We start from the raw sequence: 25,368 nt of genomic DNA on the forward strand, positions 1-25,368 counted from the left end.
CGAAGAAGGTGTTTTAGTAAAATTGTTTAACCCTGAATGTTCCGTGAAAGATGTAGACATTGACAGTGATTACTTTGATATTGGTATTTTAATGTGGCCTGAGCAGGAGGCTTTTCTGGCTAAATGTGATGAGAAGGGGCTGGCTTATGCTCAGTCAGTAGTTGTGGAAGTGTGTGACCCAGATGAGCAGTGTCATCTCTAACGATTTAGTGGCTGAAGCTGAATCTGATACAATTAATTTAGAAGAGCTGGATGGTATTTATTATGTTGGAGTAATTGAGGATGACCGGGTCAGTGATGAGACTCAGGAGAATCAGCTTGTTTGAGTCAACATTAGTGATATTTTATGTGAATGCCAGGACATCAGAACACACATTTTCAGGTAAATGAGAGGATTATTGAACATGTCAGAGATGTTGGTAAGGATGAGTCAGATTTCAGTTCAGATTGTCAGCTAATTGATCATTTCAGCCAGATTTTACTTGAAACAGTAATGAGTAGACCTACACAAGTCCAATTTGTACGTTCAATCAAGCTATTCATGACACAAGCACACAGGTACCACTTGCAGAAAGATTTTTTTAAGATATGGAGGATGATTTGCTTAAAAAAACTTACATTAACAAACAGCAAGATTTATGTGGCAGTCCATAATCAAAATCACATTTGGCGAGTGGCATGGTTATTGTTTGACTGACATAGGTATCACAATTTTTTATTATTTCTGAAAAGTTCAGGGATAGAGTTAAGCAGAGGTCTGGGTACAATGAATATCCTGTAATGAGAGTTAGGATTAAAGGTGCTACAGATAAGTTTAGTAAAGTTGTAAACAAACAAGCTTTAATCATATTTAATGTTGACAATGCAGTTTTTGAGCAAGGATGCTTGGTAGTCAGTGATCTGAATGAGGAGACATTTCTAGGCATGGATTGGATATTGGTAAACACAGTAACATGTGACTGGGTAAAGTTTACAGTAATTTTTTTGAATGCCAATACACACATTTATGGTTATACTAGGTTACACTTAAAAAGCTAGTGACACCTCTGCTAATAAATATGGTTTTGACAGTGAGGTAGAAAGAGGCTATGTAGATGATGATGATTTGGCAAATAATAATACAACTGGTAGGGATTTTGATCAACTTGTCACTGACAAGGTAAAATAAGCAGATAAGGTTACTGGAGATAAGTCAGAACTGGAAGAGGTATTGAGATTTTATAGAGATATATTTAGTGAGAAACCAGGTAGAGTTAAGAATTATGCATGTAACTTATGGCTTAAAGAGCACAAGCCTTTCTTTATGAAATAATTGTGGAGAGAGAGCTGCAGAAGATGCAGAAGTGGAGAATTTACCAGTCGATACAATAACCGTTTGGTTGTTGTAATGAGTTAACTTACTACACCCTTAGGGGGATGTACACTCTTTGTGCATCAATCATGTGGCAAACACAAGGTCTGTAGCTAGTATGGTACTTGCTTCTCAAGTTTTACACAAAAGTACCACATTCTTCTCACACAAATCTACACATTTACCTTACTAAACACAGTGATATATGCATTAAATAATTAATGGAAAATCTCATATAAAGATGTGAAACAATTACTAACAAAGAGATAGAGGGGCTGGCCAGTACTTACCTCAGCTCAGTACAGCCGATAGAGACACAAAAAACAACCGAAAATTTAAGCTCCTAGCTTTCGGAATAAATGTTCCTTCATCAGGGAGGAGAGAGGGGAAAGAAAGGGAAGAAGGGAAAGTGGATTTAGTTACTCACAACCCAGGTTATGAAGCAACAGGGAAAGGAAAACAGGGAAGGTAGCAAGGATGGAGGCATGGTTGTCAGAGAATTTAAAAATCTGACTATCTATTCAATGTATATGATTGAAACAATAGTATTAACTGTAGAAGATAAGAAATATACTTCTCATAAAGCAGAAATTCATGATCACAATACTAGACAAGTACAAAATTACCATATGATACACAGAAGACTGAAAAAAAAATTGCAAACAGTCCATATATTAATGGAGCAAAATACTTCAATTCACTGCCAAATGAACTGAAGGTAATAACCGGAAGACCTTAAAAAACCATCTAAAATCGTTTCTCATCAGCAGTGCTTCTATAGCCAACTGTAGAAACTAAAATCTAAAGTATTATTATGTCACACATGTGCGGATGGATATGTGTGTGTGTGTGTGCGAGTGTACACCTGTCCTTTTTTTCCCCTAAGGGAAGTCTTTCCGCTCCCGGGATTGGAATGACTCCTTACCCTCTCCCTTAAAACCCACACCCTTTCATTTTTCCCTCTCCTTCCTTCCTTCCTTCCTGACGAAGCAACTGCCAGTTGCGAAAGCTCGTAATTCTGTGTGTGTGTTTGTGTGTTTTGTTCATGTGCCTGTCTGCCGGCGCTTTCCCGCTTGGTAAGTCTTGGAATCTTTATTTTTAATATATTTTTCCCATGTGGAAGTTTCTTTCTGTTTTATTTACATCGTTAAGAAAATAGTTGGTACTTTGTACACAATCTGATGCTTTGCTTAATATGGCAATAATAATTTTAAGCACATTTTATAGGCCTACATAAAACCAGCTTATGATCTGCAAATGTTGCTAATTAAATATCACATTATGTGAAAAGACACTCTAAACATCCACTGACATTACAACACTGTGATAAATCTTGTTGCTGTCAAGCACTAAACTTGTATTATTTAATGTAAACAAGAAGGTGATGAATCATGACTTTTACAATATGCCCATCACTATGAAAAATTGAATATACAGATCTTCACCATAAAAATATATACTTCAGTCATTTTGTGGTGTTGAGAAAGTTATTGCATCCATTGATGAGATTTTTCTACTGATGTGTGGTTTAGTAGCTTTTACAATGTGGCATCCAAGTCATAATTCCCATCGTAATATTTGACCAATAAAGTGGGTAATGCTGCAACATAGTGTCTGCCTCATTCACAGCAAAAAATGACTTCCCACTGGCCCTCATAACAACCTTGCCACTTCTGCTTGGTTGACAAATAGCTGCTTAATACTGTAGAATTATGTGTAGCTATAATTTCCTGTCCATCCGAGGCCATTTAACAACAATTGTACTCCATTTAATCACCACACAGTACATGGGCAGTGCACCACATACTACCTCACAACCCTTCCAACACACAGAGAGTACTGTTCTGGAATTTTCTGTCACAACATTTTTGCTGCCTTACCCTTCCACAGTGAAGCCCCTTTAGATTTTAAATTAAGCCTAAAGCAATGGCTCATTACAGCTTTAATTACAGAGGTTCATAATACTTCCAAAACTAATATCTACTTAACAATATATAGATTAATACAAAAAACATTATTTACAGCTATACATTTAAAACACAGTTAGAGATTATTATTGGCATAGTTCACAGGCTGGTGGCAGCAACTTACTATGGCGAGCTGCCTTATGTTACCATGCTACCGTTAGATGGCATATGTTCCCTCAGTGCTCTATAAACTCATTGCTTGCTTTATACAGGTTTTTACATCTGCTCAGCTACTGATCATATTTTTTAAGTTACAACAGAGAATTACTAATAACTGCTATGAAATTAAATGGAAAAATTCCTCCACTGTGTGATGTATACTTGTGTCATTACACATGCCCCTCCATTTCATCATGGCTTGTCCAAGAACGACACAACATAGAATGCCATAGACCAGTGTATAATTGTTACGTCATGTGTTTGAGTAGTTGTTTGCGCAATGTTCTGATTTTAAATTCACCATTATCAGTCAAAAAGAAATAATTCATCTAACATTTTTACACACTAAATGTTACACAAAAGATCACATTACGATAACCTAAACCACGTTTTCCTTTAAATCTTGTTTTAGGAATCTGAAACTAAGAAAATTTAATATTGGTTTGCTTTCAAGTATTTATCAGTACAGTTGAGTAAACAAAATATTAACTATTAAATCATTATTACTATCATAATCAATGCCACCACAGCTTCAAACTAACCTTATTATTTACCTAGTTCTTTCTGTACTTATATCTACACCAAATACATAGCATTGAGGTGTGGTATATTCACCACCTCTTTAAAAGGTCCTTTAGATAAGTGGAAAAATAAGGAAACATCAACAGTAATTTCTTTAGATTTTTCATGTGATTTCACCAAAACCAGGTTACGTATTTGAATTTTGATCATTCTAGCCTATCCATCATACCTATTCTTACTTCTAATCATTTGCTTTTCTAAATGCTCTCTAACCAACTTTTTCTTTTCATCCATACACATGCCCTTGCTAGCTGGTATTAGAATATTCTCCTCAATGGTATTTGGCTCTCTCATTCCCTTCATTCTTTCAATGGGAGTAAACCCAGTATTCTCACAACCTAAACGTTTAAACACATTCTCCATCTCAGACACTTATTTTCTTCAAGTACTGTGTTTATCAGCACAGAACGTCTGGAACAGCCTACATATTACTTTCATATGATGATTCAGTTGGACTGTTTTCCAAATGGCAAGCTGCTAAGTATTTTAACTCTAGTCCCTGATTTTGAATACCACTTTTCCATTTCTTGGAGATAAATAGGATCTGTTATCCACTAAAATGGCTTTAGGTTTGTCTGCTTGTATAAAATAGTCCTTGATCATCTTATAGCTTACTGCATGTCCAGTGGCTTTTCTCAAGGGGTACAATCTGATAAATTTAGAGAACACATCCACTGCTATTAAAATGTAACAGGAACCTCCTGTTGTTCTTGGTAATGGACCAAAGAAATCCAAAGCAACTAATTCTAACACATCATTGGACAATATAGGTTGCATGGGTTCCCTACTCTTTTGGTTGGCCACATTAGCTTTTCGATATAAATCTCAGGTCTTTCTTCACTCATGTACTGCCCTGGCCATCTTATTAAAACATACTGATTCCATTAGCTTTTCTACACTCTTTCTACTTCCACAGTGCCCATAAATCTCATGCATATGATCAATTAAAGTGATAACACGTCCAGCAGGCCAGCACACCCTCAATACATGTTGTCTCATCTTTCCTTCTGGAAGTATGCCATTAAAAATATGGTAATATTGGGATACTTTATCATTTCCCTTCTTACTAAGTTCAGATATTACCAATTACAGAAATTGATCATTATTCTGTTTCCTTCTCAGTATCTATGGATACTTTTGATTCCTTCAGTGGCTTAACTCCTTTTATGTAATACATCCTTTTACACACTTCAATTCCTAAACCATCCTCAACGTCTTCCATACCTCTTGGTAACCTTGACAATGCATCTGATACAACATTTTGTTCACCCTTTAGAAACTGTATTTCAAAATCAAATTGTTGTAAATATAATACCCATGTTGTTAACATGTCGTGTAGAAGTTTACATTTCAGTAGGAATGTCACTGCCTGATGATCAGTATATATTACCTCTCTATGTCCCCCTAAGAAGTTGTGACACTTCTTAAATGCCCATATAATTATTAACACCTCTCTTTCTGATATAGTTAGTTGCACTCACATTTATTTAACTTTCTACTGGCAGATGCTATAGATTTCCTTTCCTCTTCCCCAACTTTGTTCCATATCTGAAATAGATGTGCTCCTAAGCAATAGGTACTGCTGCGTGTCTTTAGCAAAATCGAAGTCCTAAACCTGGATGACTGAAAATGCTTTCCTCACTCAGTTTAGCTTTAAGTTGGACAGATGCTGCCTGATGTTCTTCTGTCCAAACAAAGACTTTATCTAATCATCAAAATTTTTGCAATTTATTTGTGTGAAACATGTAATTACAAAATGGTTCAAATGGCTATGAGCACTATGGGACTTAACATTTGTGGTCATCAATCCTGTAGAACTAAGAACTACTTAAACCTAACTAACCTAAGGACACCACAGACATCCATGCCCGAGGCAGGATTCGAACCTGCAACCATGTAGTCCAAACTATTTGACATAATAATACTTTAGATTTTAGTTTCTACAGTTGGCTATAGAAGCACTGCTGATGAGAAACGATTTTAGATGGTTTTTTAAGGTCTTCCGGTTATTACCTTCAGTTCATTTGGCAGTGAATTGAAGTATTTTGCTCCATTAATATATGGACTGTTTGCAATTTTTTTTTCAGTCTTCTGTGTATCATATGGTAATTTTGTACTTGTCTAGTATTGTGATCATGAATTTCTGCTTTATGAGAAGTATATTTCTTATCTTCTACAGTTAATACTATTGTTTCAATCATATACATTGAATAGATAGTCAGATTTTTAAATTCTGTAAACTATCCCTTATGTGATGTTCTAGCATCTTTTTTGCCTAATATTCTCAAGGCTCTTTTCTGGAGTTTAAATACTCGGACTACATGAGTTCTGGAAGCCCCGCCCCAGAATGCAAGAGCATATGCTAGAAATGGATGTATTAAACAAAATACATCATCCTCATTGTTTGGGTATTGACATATGGAGCTATTCTTCTTAAAACATATAAGCTAGATGATTTCCTTGCAAATACATTGTCAATTTGTTGTGTCCATAGTAGTTTGCCATCTATACATATACCTATGAATTTACACTCACTGCAGACTTTCCCTAAAATATTACTATCTTGAGAATCAATACAAGTTTGCAAATTACCAACATTGAAGGGGATTATATTTGTTTTTTGTTAGTTGACTTTTAGATTGTCATTTTCAAACTTTTCCTTTGCAATATCTATAAATGTTTTTACCCCTATGCCAAGATTAAGAATATCATTTCCCCAACAAAGGCCTGAAGTGTCATTTGCATACTTTGTAATGAAGGTATCATTTTTTACTATCTTTGGGAAGTCATTAACATAACATATAAAAAGGAGGGACCAATTATCGATCCCTGAGGCACACCAGAATTAATACTCCTCTCCCTTGATGTATAAATTTTTAATGTTTCTCCATTCTTGTGTGAGATTGAGGTATACTGTCTTCTGTTTTTTAAATATGATGTGATGAGGTGCAATAGTTTTCCACTTATGCCATCTCTGGCCAGTTTTGACAGAAATACCTTATGATCAACCCTATCAAAAGCCTTAGTCTTCGAAAACTCCAGCTACTTGCATTCCTTCATCAATTTTGTCAAGAGCTTTCAGCATAAACTGAAGTGTTGTAGTCATGGTGCTATGACCACTTGTGATACCATGCTGAAAATCTCCCTGGATGTTGTGCTTATTATAATGCTCTAGCATATATTTCGGAATTATTTTTTCACTTAACTTGCTAAAAATGAAAGTTAAAGTGAGTGGTCTGTAATTTTCTACTAGTTGTTTAACACCTTTTTTGTAGAGAGGTTTAACAATGGCTAATTTTAGTATGTCAGGAAACACGCCTTCTTTTAAGACACTATTTCTTAGCTGCATAAAGGATATGCTATATTGTTTTCGCACTGTTTAAGTAAAAATGGAGAAATTTCATTCCAGCCATCAGATTTTTTGTTTTTACATTCTCTGATGAGCTGCAAAATATCCTTGATTTCAAGTTCATGGAGTATATTAGCTTCAGAATTGTCCTCAGCAAGACTTCCAACAGGTACTTTATCTGTGGTACAAAAGTCAGATTCTATGATATCTATGAAATTGATTTCAGCTGTCCTACACTTTGGAACTGGGAATTCTTTTATAGCCCTCATTTTCTCTGGGTCTTTCCTGGGTCTTCACTTGATATCAAGTATCCCACAAACATAATCTCACTTCTAACAAACTCAGATTTTTTTAACCTCAAAGTAAATCCACTTTTCGACAAAACTTAGGACACTTCCCCTAATAATATACAAAGTTACTTGTGAGTCATGGCAGCTATTAAAATACTATCCACATAGACTGTACTTTCAGTGAGCAGATCTTTTCCTAACACTATGAATGTGGATACAGATATATTTAATCCAAATGGCACTACACAATAATGGTAGCATTTTCCACCAAACAAGAAAGCATTATACCTCCTGTGTTCCTTACCTAACAGGACCTCCGAGTACCTGGCAGTCAAATACTTAATACTATTAAAAATTTAAATTATTTTATCCAAACTATCATGTTTGTCACATTCTCATTCAATAATATTATTCAGCTTCCTTGCATCAAACAGTATTCCCATTCCACCATCTTTCTTTCCAGCACACATGACGGGGTTATTATAGTTGCTACTAGTTGTTTCTGTCACTTCTAATCTCTCCATACTATCCAATTCCTCAACTATGGCTTTTCTTCTGGATATTGAGATCTCAAAAGATTTCCTATAAAAAGGTTCACGCAGTTTTATATTCAACCTACACTCAAATCATATCACTCTCCCTGGTTCCTCTGAAAATACTTCCATACTTTCCATTAGTACTTCAATAATTCTGACTTTTGCTCATTCTTATTAAGCTTGAAAATTTATAAATTAACCTACACAGTGAAAATTTGCAACATAGGTGAAGATGTTGTATGTGCTCCACAGAATGAGCAAGACTGATACAATACTTTAACTTACATACTCTCTTTACTCAATCTGTAGGATATTGGATGCACATATTCTATGTAAATACCATGTTATTATCACATAACCAGTTTACTTTAACTCTTAAGGAAATCTTGTATAGCTCATAACATTGCACTAATGTGACACTATACTGTTATTTTAAATTAGCAAACTTATTGGTAATAACTGATGATGAAAAAGCATATTATTTTGTAGAATGAAAGACTTGATGACATATAAGTGATTTGTTGACACTTTGTACAGCACATATCATTGCACTAATGTGGCACTTCACTGTTATTTGTATTAGCTCACTTATTAATAGTGACTGACAATAAAAAGATATGTTATAAAGGGTGAGGCCAGATGGAATTTCATTGAATCAATAACACTAATTGAATAGCACAGGTCATAGTACTATTGTGATGGTATACTATTGTTTCATTAGTGTATTTCCATTAAAGATGCATTATGTACATGAAAGAAAGGGTAGATGGAATATTATTACTGGATTATTAAAGTGAATATAACATGTGTAATTGTATTAGAGACCATAGCACATGTTACTGCAAAAAAATATGGGACTGATAATTATTACGCTAAAGATGGAAATAATAATTACAACAGTGATACATAAATTGAGGATATGTAATTGTTTAGAATGAAAAATATCAACACTACTAGGGAAGGTATTATCGTTTTCTGTAACTGATACTGAATTTCCTTTTGTCTGTATTTATTTTTTGTATGTTCTCTACCTTATATTTTTTTCTTTTATTGCATTGTGAGTCACTTATAACAAAATATATTGTTCTATGTAAGTAAATATAAAGTTATATGGTTTCTGTGAGTTTTTCTGGACAAAATGACTGATGATATGCAAGGAGAGACAGTTACTTGCTACTGTGTGAAAGAAGGCACATTGATATTATAAAGGCATGGAAGTTGGGTTAGTAAATATAGTGAATGATAGACAACACAATGGTACAAAGTATCCAACACACTTTATTTTGTAGACACTCTTTATATACAAGAAAACGTGATGTAAGATGCTTGAGTTACAGAGCGAACTGAACTGCATCCACCAACTGTCAGAGGTAAAACTGCAAGTCATCATCTCTGACCATCAAGGGTAATGTTCTGACAGCCCCCCCCATCCTCCCCCCCCCCCCCCTCTGCCCTCTCCTTGTAGTTTGGAGTATAGTGTACGGTGACAAAAGGGCAGCAGAAGCACTGACAAGGGTGGTCTGTTGCAGGGTGTAGAGATGATAGTCATGGAAATGAGTGGTTGCAAGGTGGATAGTGTGGCCTGTGCAGCTGAGTATGGGAGGAAGATGTGGGGAGATGTATCCTCCTGTACTTGGGCAGTGGTTGGGTCCACGACGAGCTGGCCCTCCAAAGGGGGTGAGGTAGTAGTGGAGATGGCCTTGCAGCCATCATCAGTGAAATGTGCATGCAGAGTTGAAATTATCAAGTAAGGTGACAACTTCCTGAAAATGGTGGTTCGGTGAGTCAGGTGAGACTATTGCCAGCATCCTGGACCCCTGTGACTACCATCTCCTTGTCTTTAATTGTAAGCCTAAGATTCTGCAGGTAAAAGCAGCAGACGTTGAGCAGCATTCGAAAAGGAGGTGATGCACTCGCATGGGGAGTTCTCAGATGTTAATATTTGCACTTTTACCAATTCTCTGTTTTGTATTTCCTGGAATAGTTTTGCACTTTATAGTGATGTTCAACACTTTTCAAGGGGGTACTGATGTGAAACATACCCGTTTAGGACATTTAATGCACCATTTGATGCCACAAGTCTTAGTTCATTTAGGGGGTGCAATCATCAACATTTCAATTACAGTGTGGCACCGATGAAATCAACACCAACATCAATGCATCCATATTTGAACTAAGCAAAGATTATCTTTGGCTGCTTCTGCCATGTCCAGTTCTTTGTGAGCCTTGCTCGTGTTTGGCTGAATAAATGAACTAATGCTAAATGGGGGTTGTTTGGTGTAACTAACCCAAACATCACCCTCACCGGTGACCCCAAGTTTAATGTCTTCCATTTTCACTATTTTACTGTGTCCATGACCTCCGCATTGGTTATATTTGGGTGTATTACATCGACACAGCATTTGAACAATGACTTCGGCCCAGTGCCTATCGCTGGACTTTGTGATCGACATGCATCGGGTTCCGGCGATGTACACTTGCCAGGACTGCAACATGATGCCTCTCATTCAACGTTTACACCGATTTCACTGGATGTGAGGTTAGGAGTGTGCATGACTCCAGCTATCAAAAGCCTTTGGTCCCACCACATGTGCCCTCCCTCATCGACTGTGCAGTTAACTCTTATGGACCTCCGTGCAGTGTGTGACCAATACCGGGATTTCTGCAAATGCTTCATTGGACAACCTACCGCTGCCAGAAGAATGATTTGCCATGCTGCAATCCATGCAGTACCACACGGGTACCTGCCATGTGGCTGGAACTGCTTCGTTCATAGGTCAACCTCCTCAGCATCCGACTACTCCCGCGCCTGCCTCGGTTCAGCATCAGCACATGCCTTCCTACTTCAATACCTCAGCCTGCAACAGGAACAATAACTTGTTATCTGTGCCTGACCTCCACCTCCATCCCACTGCTATGCCTCAGTGTTTTGTGCCACAACATTCACCTTATCTGCACACCATTTTGAATGGAGTGACTATGAGCAGTGAACATTCACACATTCCATCCCACGTTCGACATCATTTCCCACACTGTTCTTCTGGACAGCCCACACCTCCGCAGTCTCCGCGCAACACAGGTGGTCCCAGCTCTGATCATACATCAAGCTTTCCGCAGACTAACATGCATTCTCAAACATTGAACTTTTTCTCATCTGTCGCCAACATGTCGGCTCCAGTCAAGCTTCCGCTGCTGTTCCCGTCACATCTTGGTGCCTCATCCACATCAGTCTTCTGAGATGCATCAATCCAAACACACCCGCAATGTGTTGAGCTTCCGCAACCGCAATCCACACATTACGGTGTCTCACCTGCATCGGCCTTCCGCGTTGTGACGGATCGCGCTCAACCACAATGTGTCACCTTCATGCTGCCACCCGAACAGCCATCATTGCCACATGCCCTGCAGGCACACTCTCCTGGAATACTACATAAACAAAAGCTCATTTCAGGCAGCACCCTGACATACTCAATTCAACCTGTTCTTCCGAACATTCTACAACACTTAATGACGGTGCCGCCGTTTAATCCTGGCATAGCTACAACCTGGTTCAAAGTTGTGGATGAAGTGTTTGACCATTACAAACTTGACGAGTCAACCAGGTTTCTGTGCCTCATCACCCACCTGCACGACCAGGAGGACGTGATTGCTGACCTGGTCGACACCCCAGACTCATCTACCGGGTACACTCTAGCCAAAAAGACAGTTCTACATCAGCTTGCACACTCAACTGAGGCAGCAATATGGCAAGTGCTCCACGTTGAGCAACTTGGCAATGACAAACCTCCCCAGCTCTGGAGACAGCTACATGCCCTGGTCAGCACTGATCTACTCTCTGACACAGCTCTGCTCGCCAACTGGTCAGATTGCTGACAAGCTACATGATGCATCACTGCTCTATTTTGCCAGGCACTGCCTACCTGACACGTCTCGGGTTCAGGCTCATCATCCTGCAGCCTGACATGGCCAGGGCCACACTGTACCGACCATTCCGCTCGGTCCGGGTAGCAGTAAACAAGCTACTGGGATGTCACCGGCTTCATCCACGTCACACCCCCTCCTGCAACCAAGACTGCTGCTAACACCGAACCTCAGCCATCACCACTGGCAATCAACGTTCTGTAGGAAATGCAACCACACTACCCGTGCTGTTACTTCCACACACGGTTTGGTGAGATGGCATGAAGCTGCAGACCACCCTGCTACTTCCCAAATGCCATGCCAATTGCAGGTACGTCTGGCTGCCGCCTCCTGCACACAACAACATGACAGGCACCCCGCCCCTCCCCCCCCCCACCAGTGTTCCATTCTGTCTGGGAACAACCGGATTATTCGTAGTGGACACAGGTGTCGACGTTTCGTTGCTGCCTACGTCTTTAGCATCGTTGAACATCTGCTCTCATCATACTTCACTGCAGGCCATGAATTCAACTAAACTACAATGCTCCTGTTCAACTTCCCACATCATCTCACTCTCCACAAAGTGCAAACTTGAGTGGACTTTTTTAGTGTGCGAAATTGATGAACCTATACTAGGCATTGACTTCTTGTGACATCGCAAACTTTCACCGGACCTAGTGCGAAACACCATGTTTCATTACCTTCCAAGACTCACTTCCCCTGTGCTCCATTGAGCAAACACCCCCGTGACACATTGGTCCGGGCTCATCTCATCCGTACATGGTCACCTCTGTTGATGACATTACAAGAAACAATGCACAAGTGCCTTGTCAAGCTTTAAAACGTTGCTTGCTTACACAAGGAAAACTTCGAGCTCTCCCTCCAGCTCCATGAAACTCAGCTCCAGCTCTCCGATGCAGCAAAGTAATTACAGCCATTACAGCAAGGATGAAGCAAGGTCAGTAAGTGCGCTAAATCTGCTTGCAGTCCCAGCAATCGAGCCTCTGTGTGTTTACCTCCCACTAGCCCTCGCAACTGTGCTATCAATACTGCCATAACATGTACTGACAGTGCCGCAGGGCCACACCCTCCTAACACAGCAGCGTTTGATACTCGGCTGGACATAAGTGTGCATGTGTGATGAGCGTCACATGTTCCCGAATTGACGGCTCCTACCCCACCCCTCGCGAACAGCACCTCAAACTATGCAACTTCGGCTCCTGCATGCCACTGTGCGACCACCACTGACAACACAAACAGTGCACTCATGCCAAGCATTTCACCTGTGACCGTGCTGCCACAGGCCGCACCCTCAGACAATGGACTCACTAATGGCTCACGAGCTCTACAGAGCTCACCCTACCATGGAGCCACTGCTCTGAGCAAGTGGCCGTCTTGTCGCATTGACTCCTGGGACACTTTGCCGCCTCAGCTCCCATCAGATCCATGGAGTGGCTCCGAACACCACGACCATGCCACGCCTGCCCCGGCCTCCACACATTGTAAAGAAACCACCTCCCGTGCTGCTGGCAACATTTCTGTCATCACCAATGGCACGGTTCACAAACTTCGCCTCACACCAGGTCCTCCGATCTCCAGTAAACCATGTCGACTTTGTCCCGAGTGCCTCTCCCACCTTAAAAATCAGATTTCTGGACTACTGAAACCTCTGCCAGCAGCTGGTCTACACCCATACATATGACACCCAACAAAGATGGGTCTTGGTGCATGTGCGGAGACTACCGTCAACTAAATGCATGAACAATTATGGACACCTACCCCATACCCAACATTGCCGACTATACCAGTTCCCTCACAGGTGCAACCATGTTCTCTGTCATTGATTGCAAATGGGTCTACCACCAGATCCCCATGGCACCTGAAGATATCAAGAAGACAGCAATCACCACACCAATCAGGTTATTTCAGTTTTGATTCATGCCCTTCAGTCTGAAAAAAGCAACCCACACCTGGCAATGCTTCATCAACAAAGTGTTATTCGACCTAAAATTCTGCTTTGCGTATCTTGATGACATTCTTGTGTTCAGCTCCTCCATGGAGGACAAAATTTGACATGTGCATACTGATATGAACACTTTCGCAGCAGCAGGCATTGAGACCAACCAGGACAAATTGCAGATACATCAACCCACTGTCACTTTTCTTGGTTTTCAGGTCTGCAGAGATTCAGGCTCCCCTGACGGACTCCTTGGTAGGCACCAACACCTCTGGATCTTGGCCCATTCCATAGACCACTGCTATGACAGACTCTTTCACTGCCATCACAAATCTTCTCACCAGACTGCACTATTGTGCTTCCTAATCCCAATGCTCAGCTTTTCATCACCACAGACACGAGCGATAGCCAGACAATTGATGGGCAAACTTTGCCTCTGCAATTTTTCTCGCGCAAGCTCACCAATGCACAACAGAAATATTCCGCATTTGACAGGGTGTTGCTCGTGGTCCAAAAATCGGTCAATCATTTTAAGACTGACATTGAGGGATGCCCTTTCTATCTTTTAATGGACCACAAACCTCTGGCTGCAGCCATTACAAACCTCACCGCTTCAGATACATGGCCATCACATCTTAGTTCACCACCGATGTCAGACACATAAAGGGTGCTGACAATATAGTTGCTGATTTCCTTTGGCAAGTGGATGCTGTTCATTTGCTGTTAGACCTCTCTGAACTGCCTAACCTCCAACCTGCCGAAGGGGAAACACAAAAACTGATTTCAGACTCTACCTCTTCACTACACTTCATCCGCACCACCATCCCTGGCATTTCTGGTGAAATCTGGTGTGACAACAGTACTGGCACGTTACACCCCCTCATCCCAACCACACTCTGTCGAGCTGTCTTCAACGTATTGCATAATTTAGCCCACACCGGTGTTCGTGGGTCTGCCCGCCTTGTAGTGGAGCGCTTTCTGTGGAGAAATGTCAACAAGGACTGCCAGCAATGGGCACGTGCTTTCATCGCGTGCCAATGCTGCAAAGTGCACAAGCACTTGTCCAGTACAACACTCGTGGCTGCCGCATCGCGGTCGGGAAGTGGAGCTGAGGCAGCTTCAGTTAAGTTTTTAAAATATGATGACACTTGGTGTATTTGTATTTTTAGTTTGACAATCTCCATTATGGACAAACATTAGTAAGTGTAATTCTGAAGAAGGTTGGGTTATCCCAATTGAAACGTAGGTAAATCTAGGTAACTCCACAACTGAGGCTGTTAATTTTGAATTTGACATTAGAACTATTTAAATATGTGATATGAAACCAATTAAAGTTGGAATAGCAATAAAGACCTGAATAAACAAATTTAATTGGTGTTCACAATGAATAAGTACTATATGCATCATTGGTATCGAGATCCATGGTTCATAAAATACTCTATGACTCTCTATGTGCCATCCAATTCTGCAATGTTACAGTATGTAACTCCACATATCATCTCACTTAGATTAATAGTCTTGTCGTAAATAAAGCAGTCTTGTTGTAAATAAAGCTACTTTTCCTCATCCACCTCTCAAGATTCTACCACTTTTAAATCATTTTATGGTATCAATAAAATCTTTTGATAAGTCTCTTTAATTACTAATCCATTATAAAGTTAATAACCATTATCTTGTAAGTAGAGTAATGTGCTTCTCATGTTGTGCTTTTGGGTATTTCATCACGATTAACAATATGGTAGTAATCACATCATACTTTTAATTGAAAGAATGTGCCTTTACATTTGCACTCAATATTTTCTTAATATGATGAATATTCAAACCTTAAAGTCCACTACAGTATAATTATTTTAATGTGCTTGTACTCCTTTCACCTAACACTGCCTTATCATTGGAATATTTTATGCTTAATGGCACTGCAATAAAGTTATGATAATACTCTTACAAGCATGAGTATGTGAAAGACTTTTCAAAACATGTAGATTTCATGAGAAAACAATAGATTCTGGCTGTTATTAGCCTTTCGTAACATTTTACAGTTTTTTCTTAATCACAATATAGGTAGAACTGGGTTTGGAGTACTTACAAATCTTACATTTTCCTATGACATTTGTGTTGTAACACATGTTTCTTAGAGTCATCTATTATTTTTACTATACAAACTCAGACAATCTTCCTATATTTAATACTTTTCTTTACAAGCACATTTTCAGTCTTTTACCACTCTGGCAAGTTTCCTTCCACATGACATTGGAGTCAGTCTCAAAAATACCAATACGTAATTCTTACTGAAATCACATTACATCCTTCTTTCTGCAAAAGTATTTCCTCTACTTCACCAGCATCACATACTTCTTTCCTCAGAAAAATTTCTTCTATTTCATCATACTTTTCTCTCTTTCTACAGAGATGGTAACCTACCTTAACACAGGCATAGGTCCTCCTTCCTTTGTTCACCTACCCTGTTTCCTACCATACAACATACATTAGGGTACAGCATCATGTTTAAAAACTGTACCTCCTTCTTCTATAGACGTTGGAACTTAAATAGTGGCAACCATTTATTCACAACTGATACAAAAGAGTTACATGTTTGCATCTGTTACTGTCCTTCAAATTAGTCACCAGTGTTGTATAGAAACCATTGCCAGTGATGTGGAAGGAGTAGTATACCATTAGCAGAGCCCGTTCTCTTGATAGTGTGAATGGTGTGGTCTACCGCCTATCAAATCTCTGGAACAGTTCTGAAGCAAATGCCATGATGTGCTTCCTTCATCTTCTGAATCAAATCAAAGTCACAAGGACTTAAGTCTGGGGAGTATGGTGGATGGTACAGTACTTCCCAGTCCCATAGACTGAACAGAGCAGCCACAGCTTGCATTATATGTGCCAGTGCATTGTCGTGCAAACTGATGGGTGGGTTGCGCAGAAAATGTTGCCACTTCTTTTGCAAAGCTGGTCGCAGGTGATGCTCAAAAAATGAGCAGTAATACTGGGCACTGATGGTCTGCCGTGGAGGAACATAATGCATTATGATAAAACCATCACAGCCGTATATGATAATCACCATAACTTTAGACCATACATTCCCACCATCAACAGAACAGGCTCTGCTAATGCTATCCTACACCTCCCACACTGCTGGCAATGGGTTCTACACAATGCTGGTGACTACTTTGATAGACAGTAACAAGTGCAAACATGTAACTCTTTTGTATCAGTTGTGAATAAATAGTTGCCACTATTTAAGTTCCAACCCTCGTATTTGTGGCATCAACAACTACAAACGACATATCTCTGCCATGGTAAGATCTTTGACTCCTTAACCTAACAGCCCGGACCATCTTACTTATTCAGTTCACAGTATGACTTGCTGTAATGTGGATGTTTGTACTTGCTTATATGAAATATATCCAGTCTTACAGTATTAAGTGTGTTTTCCTTGGGCTACAACCCACAGTGGTGACTCTGACATGGGACCACTGTGGGGATTCCTTTTGGGTTGAAGCCCAAGGAAAACACACTTAATACTGTAAGACTCAATATATTTCACAAAATGTCTACATTACAGCAAGTCATACAGTGAGGACTCGTGCTCAAGCTATGACCCCTCAGAGTTGATGCTACAGCCCTCACCAGAGCATTTGCCTGCGTCATCATCAATGCTGTTCCTTGGGTTCTCACTCCCTCTCTCTACCTCCTCCCTGCTAACCCCTCTAGTGGTTTTGCAAACCAACATCCCATCTGAACATGTAGAGGACATTACCATTCTCATTTATGACAACCACATCTTCATCCTGTTGCAAGACAACTTGCCCCACCTGAACAGGGACCCAGTTCATCAGTTGATTTACAGCTTCCACCTGCTCCTGCAAGGGATTGACCACATGATCCTTTGAGCAATAGTGACCCCCCTAGGGAGATTTGTAGTTTGGATGCTGCCAGCCAAACACGTGGGGGACACAGTCCCTCCACACAGTGGTCCACCCCCACATGCTGGCCAACGCCTTGTCCAAGCAAACTACCTACAGGAGTTTTATATTGAATTCCCAGTGTGGCTCCTGCCATAACAACCTATGGAGAAGAACATCCCAATCACATCACTGCCACTGCCCTCGTTGCTTTCGTTGCCGGACACGCCCCACTTCCGTTGCACTCAAACCATGGTCCGCACTAGGGCGGGGGGTGGTGGTTGGAGGGGGGGGGGGGGGCAATTGTTTGGCATCAACAAGTGCAAACAACATATCTCTGCCATTGCGAGATCTTTAACCTAACAGCCTGTGCCATCTTGCTTATTCAGTTCACTGTATGACATGCTGTAATGTGGACATGTGTCCTTACTGAAACGAAATATATCAAGTCTTACAGTATCAAGGGTATTTTTCGTGGGCTAAAACCCAAAAGAATTTCCACATATTTTTTCTTCCTACTTTCTTTTTACATTGAGTTGTGTTACTCCTATTAGATGCCTCGTTTTACCTCATCTCCATCTGCTAAGGACCCATCTAGATCACTTTAGCCAGCAGTCCTTGTAAATAATTTTCTTGCATGTTATTTTAGTTGGCACTGCTTGCCATTAAGTAATTCATTATAAAATCATAGTAGTCTGCCATACTGTTAATTTAAGAGGTACTAAGGCACATAACTGTTGTTAACTTCAATACTGATGTTAACATGTCATAAATTATGCTGCCAGTCCACTATGCTGCCTATACTTCTCTTGTCAATGAGATATTGGTAACGTCTGAAATACAAATCTTATGACAGTGCATGTTAGAACAATTACATCTGTGCCCACCAATACTTTTACAATACTGGTTATAAATTTCTAGTACAGTTATGACATTATTCTGCGAAAGCTGATACAGAGGGTGGCATAGGAAACATTCCATTTCAATCTGAGGTACTTGCACCAAACGACATAAATCCATAAGTGAAACAACTGGACAACCTGAATACTCCTTTATTGATAATCTATCTCTCTTAGTGCTGTTTTTAGTCATATTTTACATGATTTTCACTTAATTTAGGTTCAGTATTGATGATTAAAGTTTTGTAATAGGCAGTAGTCAAAACTGGATCTGCCACTTTTCATGCATGGTCATTTTTACTAATTAGGCCATGTGAGCAACTTGTCATACTGTAATATAGCAGACAAGGAAACAATATAATAAAGTTACAATGCCATGACTGATGCACATTCTGATATGCACGTGGTGTATTGAACACATATTTTGTGAGTGACCACTAATATGACCATTCTTGATGCCACTTGAGTATATTATTGCAATTGCCTTTACACTCAAACATGACTGTTTCTGGCTTTCAGGTTACTAATCTACATTCACGACATTAACTAAATTTTTCACAATATCAGTTTCACATCAGTTCCTGAAATCACATTCCAAAATATTTGATATTTATAATGTTCATTACTAAATCAGGATTCACAGAATATACTAGCAATAAAAGTAATCTCATAATTAAGAATCAAATTACCATTTTCTGAAATTGTGAACCACACAAACTGGATAGGATTACAGAAAACACATTTGACAAAAAAACAGTTTATGTAAGAGGCTTTCCAGTTCTTGACCTTATTTCTGTATCCAAAGTAATGCAAAAACACACTCTTCAATTATTACTTTAATTACACACATGTTATAAGAATAGTGTATAACATACTGATTCCTAAATTTTATTTATAATCTGATGGTTGAACCTGCAAAAGGGCAGTTCCATTTCCTAGAAATACACTTTTGATTTAAATTTTATTAATGTTGTGTTTCAAGTTCAGCCTGCTTTGCAACATTTCTAACAAGAAGTGTGTTGATACAGTGAAGATGGAATCACTGTAACTGAAAGTGTAATAATTGAGTATCACAACCAAAACTTGAACTAGATAATGGGATGGACAAAGGAACTGATAAAAAAAACCCGAAGGTCAGTGCTATAAAGACTGAATTAAAATCCAAAGCCTTGCATAATAGTATTCAGAACAAAGAAACCACTGACTGCACTGGCAAATTAAATTCCACTGTAAAATTAGAGCAGAAAAACTTAATGCTCAACCAGATTGTAACCCAAAAGATGTACAAAACAATGTAATTAATGATAAAAATGCCAATGTTGTGGTTATCTTCACAATTTCACATAATGAGAAAAAAATTGTTCTTTTTTTAGATACTGCCTACATATTTTTGTTTTATAACAACCACTACATCCTAGAAGAGCTCCTCACAGTGGCTCTATGAAACAAAAAGTATATTTAATCAAACAATTGAAAATCCAGGATGGAACGTAAAATGTATTTAATCTAATATAATCTAATTATATTTGTTTTGAGCATTAGGTTTGATACTGGTATATGATTTTCTGGAAACGATCAGATCATTTTGATACTTATTGTTCGCACACATGTGAAGAATTTCTGATAAAACAAGAAGGACTCCACAGTATAATATTCAGCAACATAAATCAACTATTGTCATAATTTTTATTAAATTTACCTTCTCAAACTCATTCTCAAGCGTGTTGTGCTGTCGCAGAAGACTGGTCTTTTCTTCTGAATATTTTGCCAGACATATACTGGTGTTCTGTAAAAGAGAAGCTTTTTACTTAATGGTGTGATTGGCAGCATATTCTGTGTAAAATTTAAAGCAATTATAAAACTCTGGTAATATATTTTGACATGACAATTCAAATAGTAAACTACTTTAAACTTCCTGGCTGATTAAAACTGTGTGCCCGACCGAGACTCGAACTCGGGACCTTTGCCTTTCGTGGGCATGTGCTCTACCAACTGAGCTACCAAAGCATGACTGACATGCGGTACTCACAGCTTTACTTCTGCCAGTAGCTCGTCTCCTACCTTCCAAACTTTACAGAAGCTCTCCTGCAAACCTTGCAGAACTAGCACTCCTGAAAGAAAGGATATTGCGGAGACATGGCTTAGCCACAGCCTGGGGGATGTTTCCAGAATGAGATTTTCACTCTGCAGTGGAGTGTGCACTGATATGAAACGTCCTTGATTATTCTGAATCAAACTGTGATTTACAGGTGCCATTTATTCAAAAGAAATCCTTACTACATCAACATATCTGTATATCTATGCACATAATCTATGAACCACTGTATAATGGCTGGCAGATGGTGCTTTTTACCATTGTTAGTAATAATTCTTCACACGTCTCTCAGCTTAGCTTTCTGTCACTTGCTCAGTCTATGCATTTTCCTAACTATATTATGTAATATGCTGAAATCACTGCTTCCCTGCCTCCCTGACCCCCACCACCCTTCTGTGTTACTATCAGAAATGAAATTGACATAAATACGACAGGTGTTCAATGCATCCATGTGAATATGACTATAATTTTTATTGGTCCTACAAATTAACTTTCATACAGGTGTGTACTTGTAATATAGAAACTCCATTTTGCTTACATCTAGACAGTGTACATTTAACAGATTACACAGTAGAAACAAACACAGTATGTACATAATTTAAACAATTTACACCAGAGATAAAAGTACATTTTTTATGAATCTTATGTTGTACATGGGTATTTTTAATTTTAGTTTAGTTCCTAACACTCATTTGTATTTCTAGTTTCTCTTAATATTGTACGCAACATTTTTCAGTCACATTAAGGATGTCTTCTCACTGTCTGCTCATGTACTCAACCACACTGTTCATGCACTCAGCCACACTACAGAATTCTTCTATTAAAAACTTTTTTAGGGATTCAGGGAACATGTTCTCAGTTGTGAGGTTTTTAAAGTCCCTTGGCAACTTTATACCATAGTATTTAGATCCTTTTTCAAAAACCTGAAGTCTATGTGAAATGTGCCACAACTGTTTTCTGTTCCTTCTCTTATGAGGATGAACTCTGTCATTGGTCTCCAGTTTTGTGGGATCCCATACTGCAGTCTCAATCATCATGAATATATTGTTGTTGTTGTTGTGGTCTTCAGTCCTGAGACTGGTTTGATGCAGCTCTCCATGCTACTCTATCCTGTGCAAGCTTCTTCATCTCCCAGTACCTACTGCAGCCTACGTCCTTCTGAATCTGCTTAGTGTATTCATCTCTTCATCTCCCTATACGATTTTGACCCTCCACCTGCCCTCCAATACTAAATTGGTGATCCCTTGATGCCTCAGAACATATCCTACCAACTGATCCCCTCTTCTAGTCAAGTTGTGCCACAAACTCCTCTTCTCCCCAATTCGATTCAGTACCTCCTCCTTAGTTACGTAATTTACCAATCTAATCTTCAGCATTCTTCTGTAGCACCACATTTCGAAAGTTTCTATCCTCTTCTTGTCTAAACTATTTATCGTCCATGTTTCACTTCCATACAAGGCTACACTCCATACAAATACTTTCAGAAACGACTCCCTGACACTTAAATCTATACTCGATGTTAACAAATTTCTCTTCTTCAGAAACGCTTTCCTTGCCATTGCCAGTCTATGTTTTATATCCTCTCTACTTCAAGCACCATCAGTTATTTTGCTCCCCAAATAGCAAAACTCCTTTACTACTTTAAGTGTCTCATTTCCTAATCTAATTCCCTCAGCATCACCTGACGTAATTCAACTACATTCCATAATCCTTGTTTTGCTTTTGTTGATGTTCATCTTATATTCTCTTTTCAAGACACAGTCCATTCCGTTCAAATGCCCTTCCAAGTCCTTTGCTGTCTCTGACAGAATTACAATGTCATCGGCGAACCTGAAAGTTTTTATTTGTTCTTCCTGGATTTTAATACCTACTCCGAATTTTTCTTTTGTTTCCTTTACTGCTTGCTCAATATACAGATTGAATAACATCGGGGACAGGCTACAACCTTGTCTCACTCCTTTCCCAACCACTGCTTCCCTTTCATGCCCCTCACTCTTATAACTGCCATCTGGTTTCTGTACAAATTGTAAATAGCCTTTCGCTCCTTGTATTTTACCCCTGCCACCTTTAGAATTTGAAAGAGAGTATTCCAGTCAACATTGTCAAAAGCTTTCTCTAAGTCTACAAATGCTAGAAATGTAGGTTTGCCTTTCCTTAATTTTTCTTCTAGGATCAGTCGTAAGGTCAGTATTGCCTCACGTGTTCCAACATTTCTATGGAATCCAAACTGATCTTCCCCAAGGTCAGCTTCTACCAGTTTTTCCATTCATCTGTAAAGAAATCATGTTAGTATTTTGCAGCCATGACTTATTAAACTGACAGTTCAGTAATTTTCACATCTATCAACACCTGCTTTCTTTGGGATTGAAATTATTATATTCTTCTTGAAGCCTGAGGGTATTTCTCCTGTCTCATACATCTTGCTCATTATATGGTAGAGTTTTTTCAGGATGTTGTTTGCTCCAGGGGCCTTGTTGCGACTCAGGTCTTTCAGTGCTCTGTCAAACTCTTTGCGCAGTATCATATCTCCCATTTCATATTCATCTACATCCTCTTCCATTTCCATAATATTGTCCTAAAGTACATCGCCCTTGTATAGACCCTCTATATACTCCTTCCACCTTTCTGCTTTCCCTTCTTTCCTTAGAACTGGGTTTCCATCTGCGCTCTTTATACTCATACAAGTGGTTCTCTTTTCTCCAAAGGCCTCTTTAATTTTCCTGTAGGCAGTATCTATCTTACCCCTCATGAGATAAGCGTCTACATCCTTACATTTGTCCTCTAGCTATCCCTGCTTATCCATTTTGCACTTCCTGTCGATCTAATTTTTGAGATGTTTGTGTTCCTTTTTGCCTGCTTCATTTACTGCATTTATATTTTTGCTCTCTTCATGAATTAAGTTAAATATTCCTTCTGTTACCCAAGGATTTCTATTAGCCCTTGTCTTTTTACCTACCTGATCCTCTGGTGCCTTCACTACTTCATCCCTCAGAGCCACCCATTCTTCTTCTACTGTATTTCTTTCTCCCATTCCTGTTAATTGTTCCCTTCTGCTCTCCCTGAAACTCTGTACAACCTCTGCTTCTTTCAGTTTATCCAGGTCCCATCTCCTTAAATTCTCACCTTTTTACAGTTTCTTCAGTTTTAATCTACAGTTCACAACCAAAAGATTGTGGTCAGAGTCCACATCTGCCCCTGCAAATGTCTTACAACTTAAAACCTAGATGACACTTGGACGGTTAAAATATATTTTGGCTTTCTATGATCTCTTTTCAAAATATGTGAAATTATATCCTTTGAAAAATCTCCTCGTTTGACCCATGTTATGCAAATTTATCAACGACTATATAACTGAGCTTGGCAAACCTATAATGATTTTGACAGACAACATCGCTTATTATACAAGCAAAGTATGGAGAGACACTATGAAAGAACAAGGAATCCAGCACATTTACATCTCAAGATTTTACCCTTGTAGAAATTCAATTGCAAGATTCTACTGAGAGTTGAACCAATTTTTATGGACATACATACCCAAACAACATTATAAATGGATCGAATGGATTTATGAATTTGAGAAAGTGTATAATGACTTACCTCATTTATCGACAGGTTATTCACCTAACTAAACAGTATTTGATGAAAGTATTGTGCCAGAATGGATGAAGAAATTACCTGCGATAGACAAAAAATTATGAAGAAAGAAGATATGGTGAAGAAGGTCAATGAAAACCTGAAGCATCAAGCACAATTGAGAAAAACCTGCTTTGATAAAAAGGTTAAGAAAGTAGTCACATATGATGTAGGGGAAGAAATTTTATTGAGAAATCGCCCAAAAGCATCAACCAGGAAAAGACTGAATAAGAAATGCAATATTTATATACAGGTCCATACAAAATAATGAAAATACCCCATGAAGGGAGCTATCTCCTGGCAGATTGTGATATTGATGTAATTCAAGGCTTGTTCCCTCACATAGACCTGAAGAAGTAATATCAATATGAACGAAATATAGATTCAAGAAACACTGAATGATACCAAGGCTACATACAGCATGGACTAAATAAAAGCACTCGTGGATAAATACATAGTTATACTAACTTACTAAGAAAATTAAAGAAAGTACCAAAGATTTCCATGAGATACCTTCTTGGTATCAGCGACAATGACAATGCTGAAATACGATTTATCCTCACACCAAACAGTAAGGATGGATGCTTTAAAAGTGGAATTAAGAGGAAAAGTAGAGGACCAAATCCTCTCTGGTTAAACAAGTGGCCTGATAAGGGTTGTGACCTAGGATGCCAATCGTAGAACCCGGCTGTGATCCCTGCCTTGCATAGTCGATTGAAGAACTGAGTGAATATGAAGT

General features: G+C 39.0%; 1 protein-coding gene across 1 annotated transcript in view; it reads right to left on the reverse strand.

Annotated features, from left to right (window-relative positions):
• LOC126267833 (dynein regulatory complex subunit 4-like) overlaps positions 1-25,368 on the reverse strand; it is a 128,143-nt gene that overhangs the window by 56,901 nt on the left and 45,874 nt on the right. The window contains exon 4 of the mRNA XM_049973137.1: positions 20,601-20,687. Coding sequence (XP_049829094.1) covers positions 20,601-20,687 — 87 coding nt within the window. The remainder of the gene's footprint in view (positions 1-20,600; positions 20,688-25,368) is intronic.

This window comes from Schistocerca gregaria, chromosome 4 (assembly GCF_023897955.1).
Source record: "Schistocerca gregaria isolate iqSchGreg1 chromosome 4, iqSchGreg1.2, whole genome shotgun sequence".
NCBI lineage: Eukaryota > Metazoa > Arthropoda > Insecta > Orthoptera > Acrididae > Schistocerca > Schistocerca gregaria.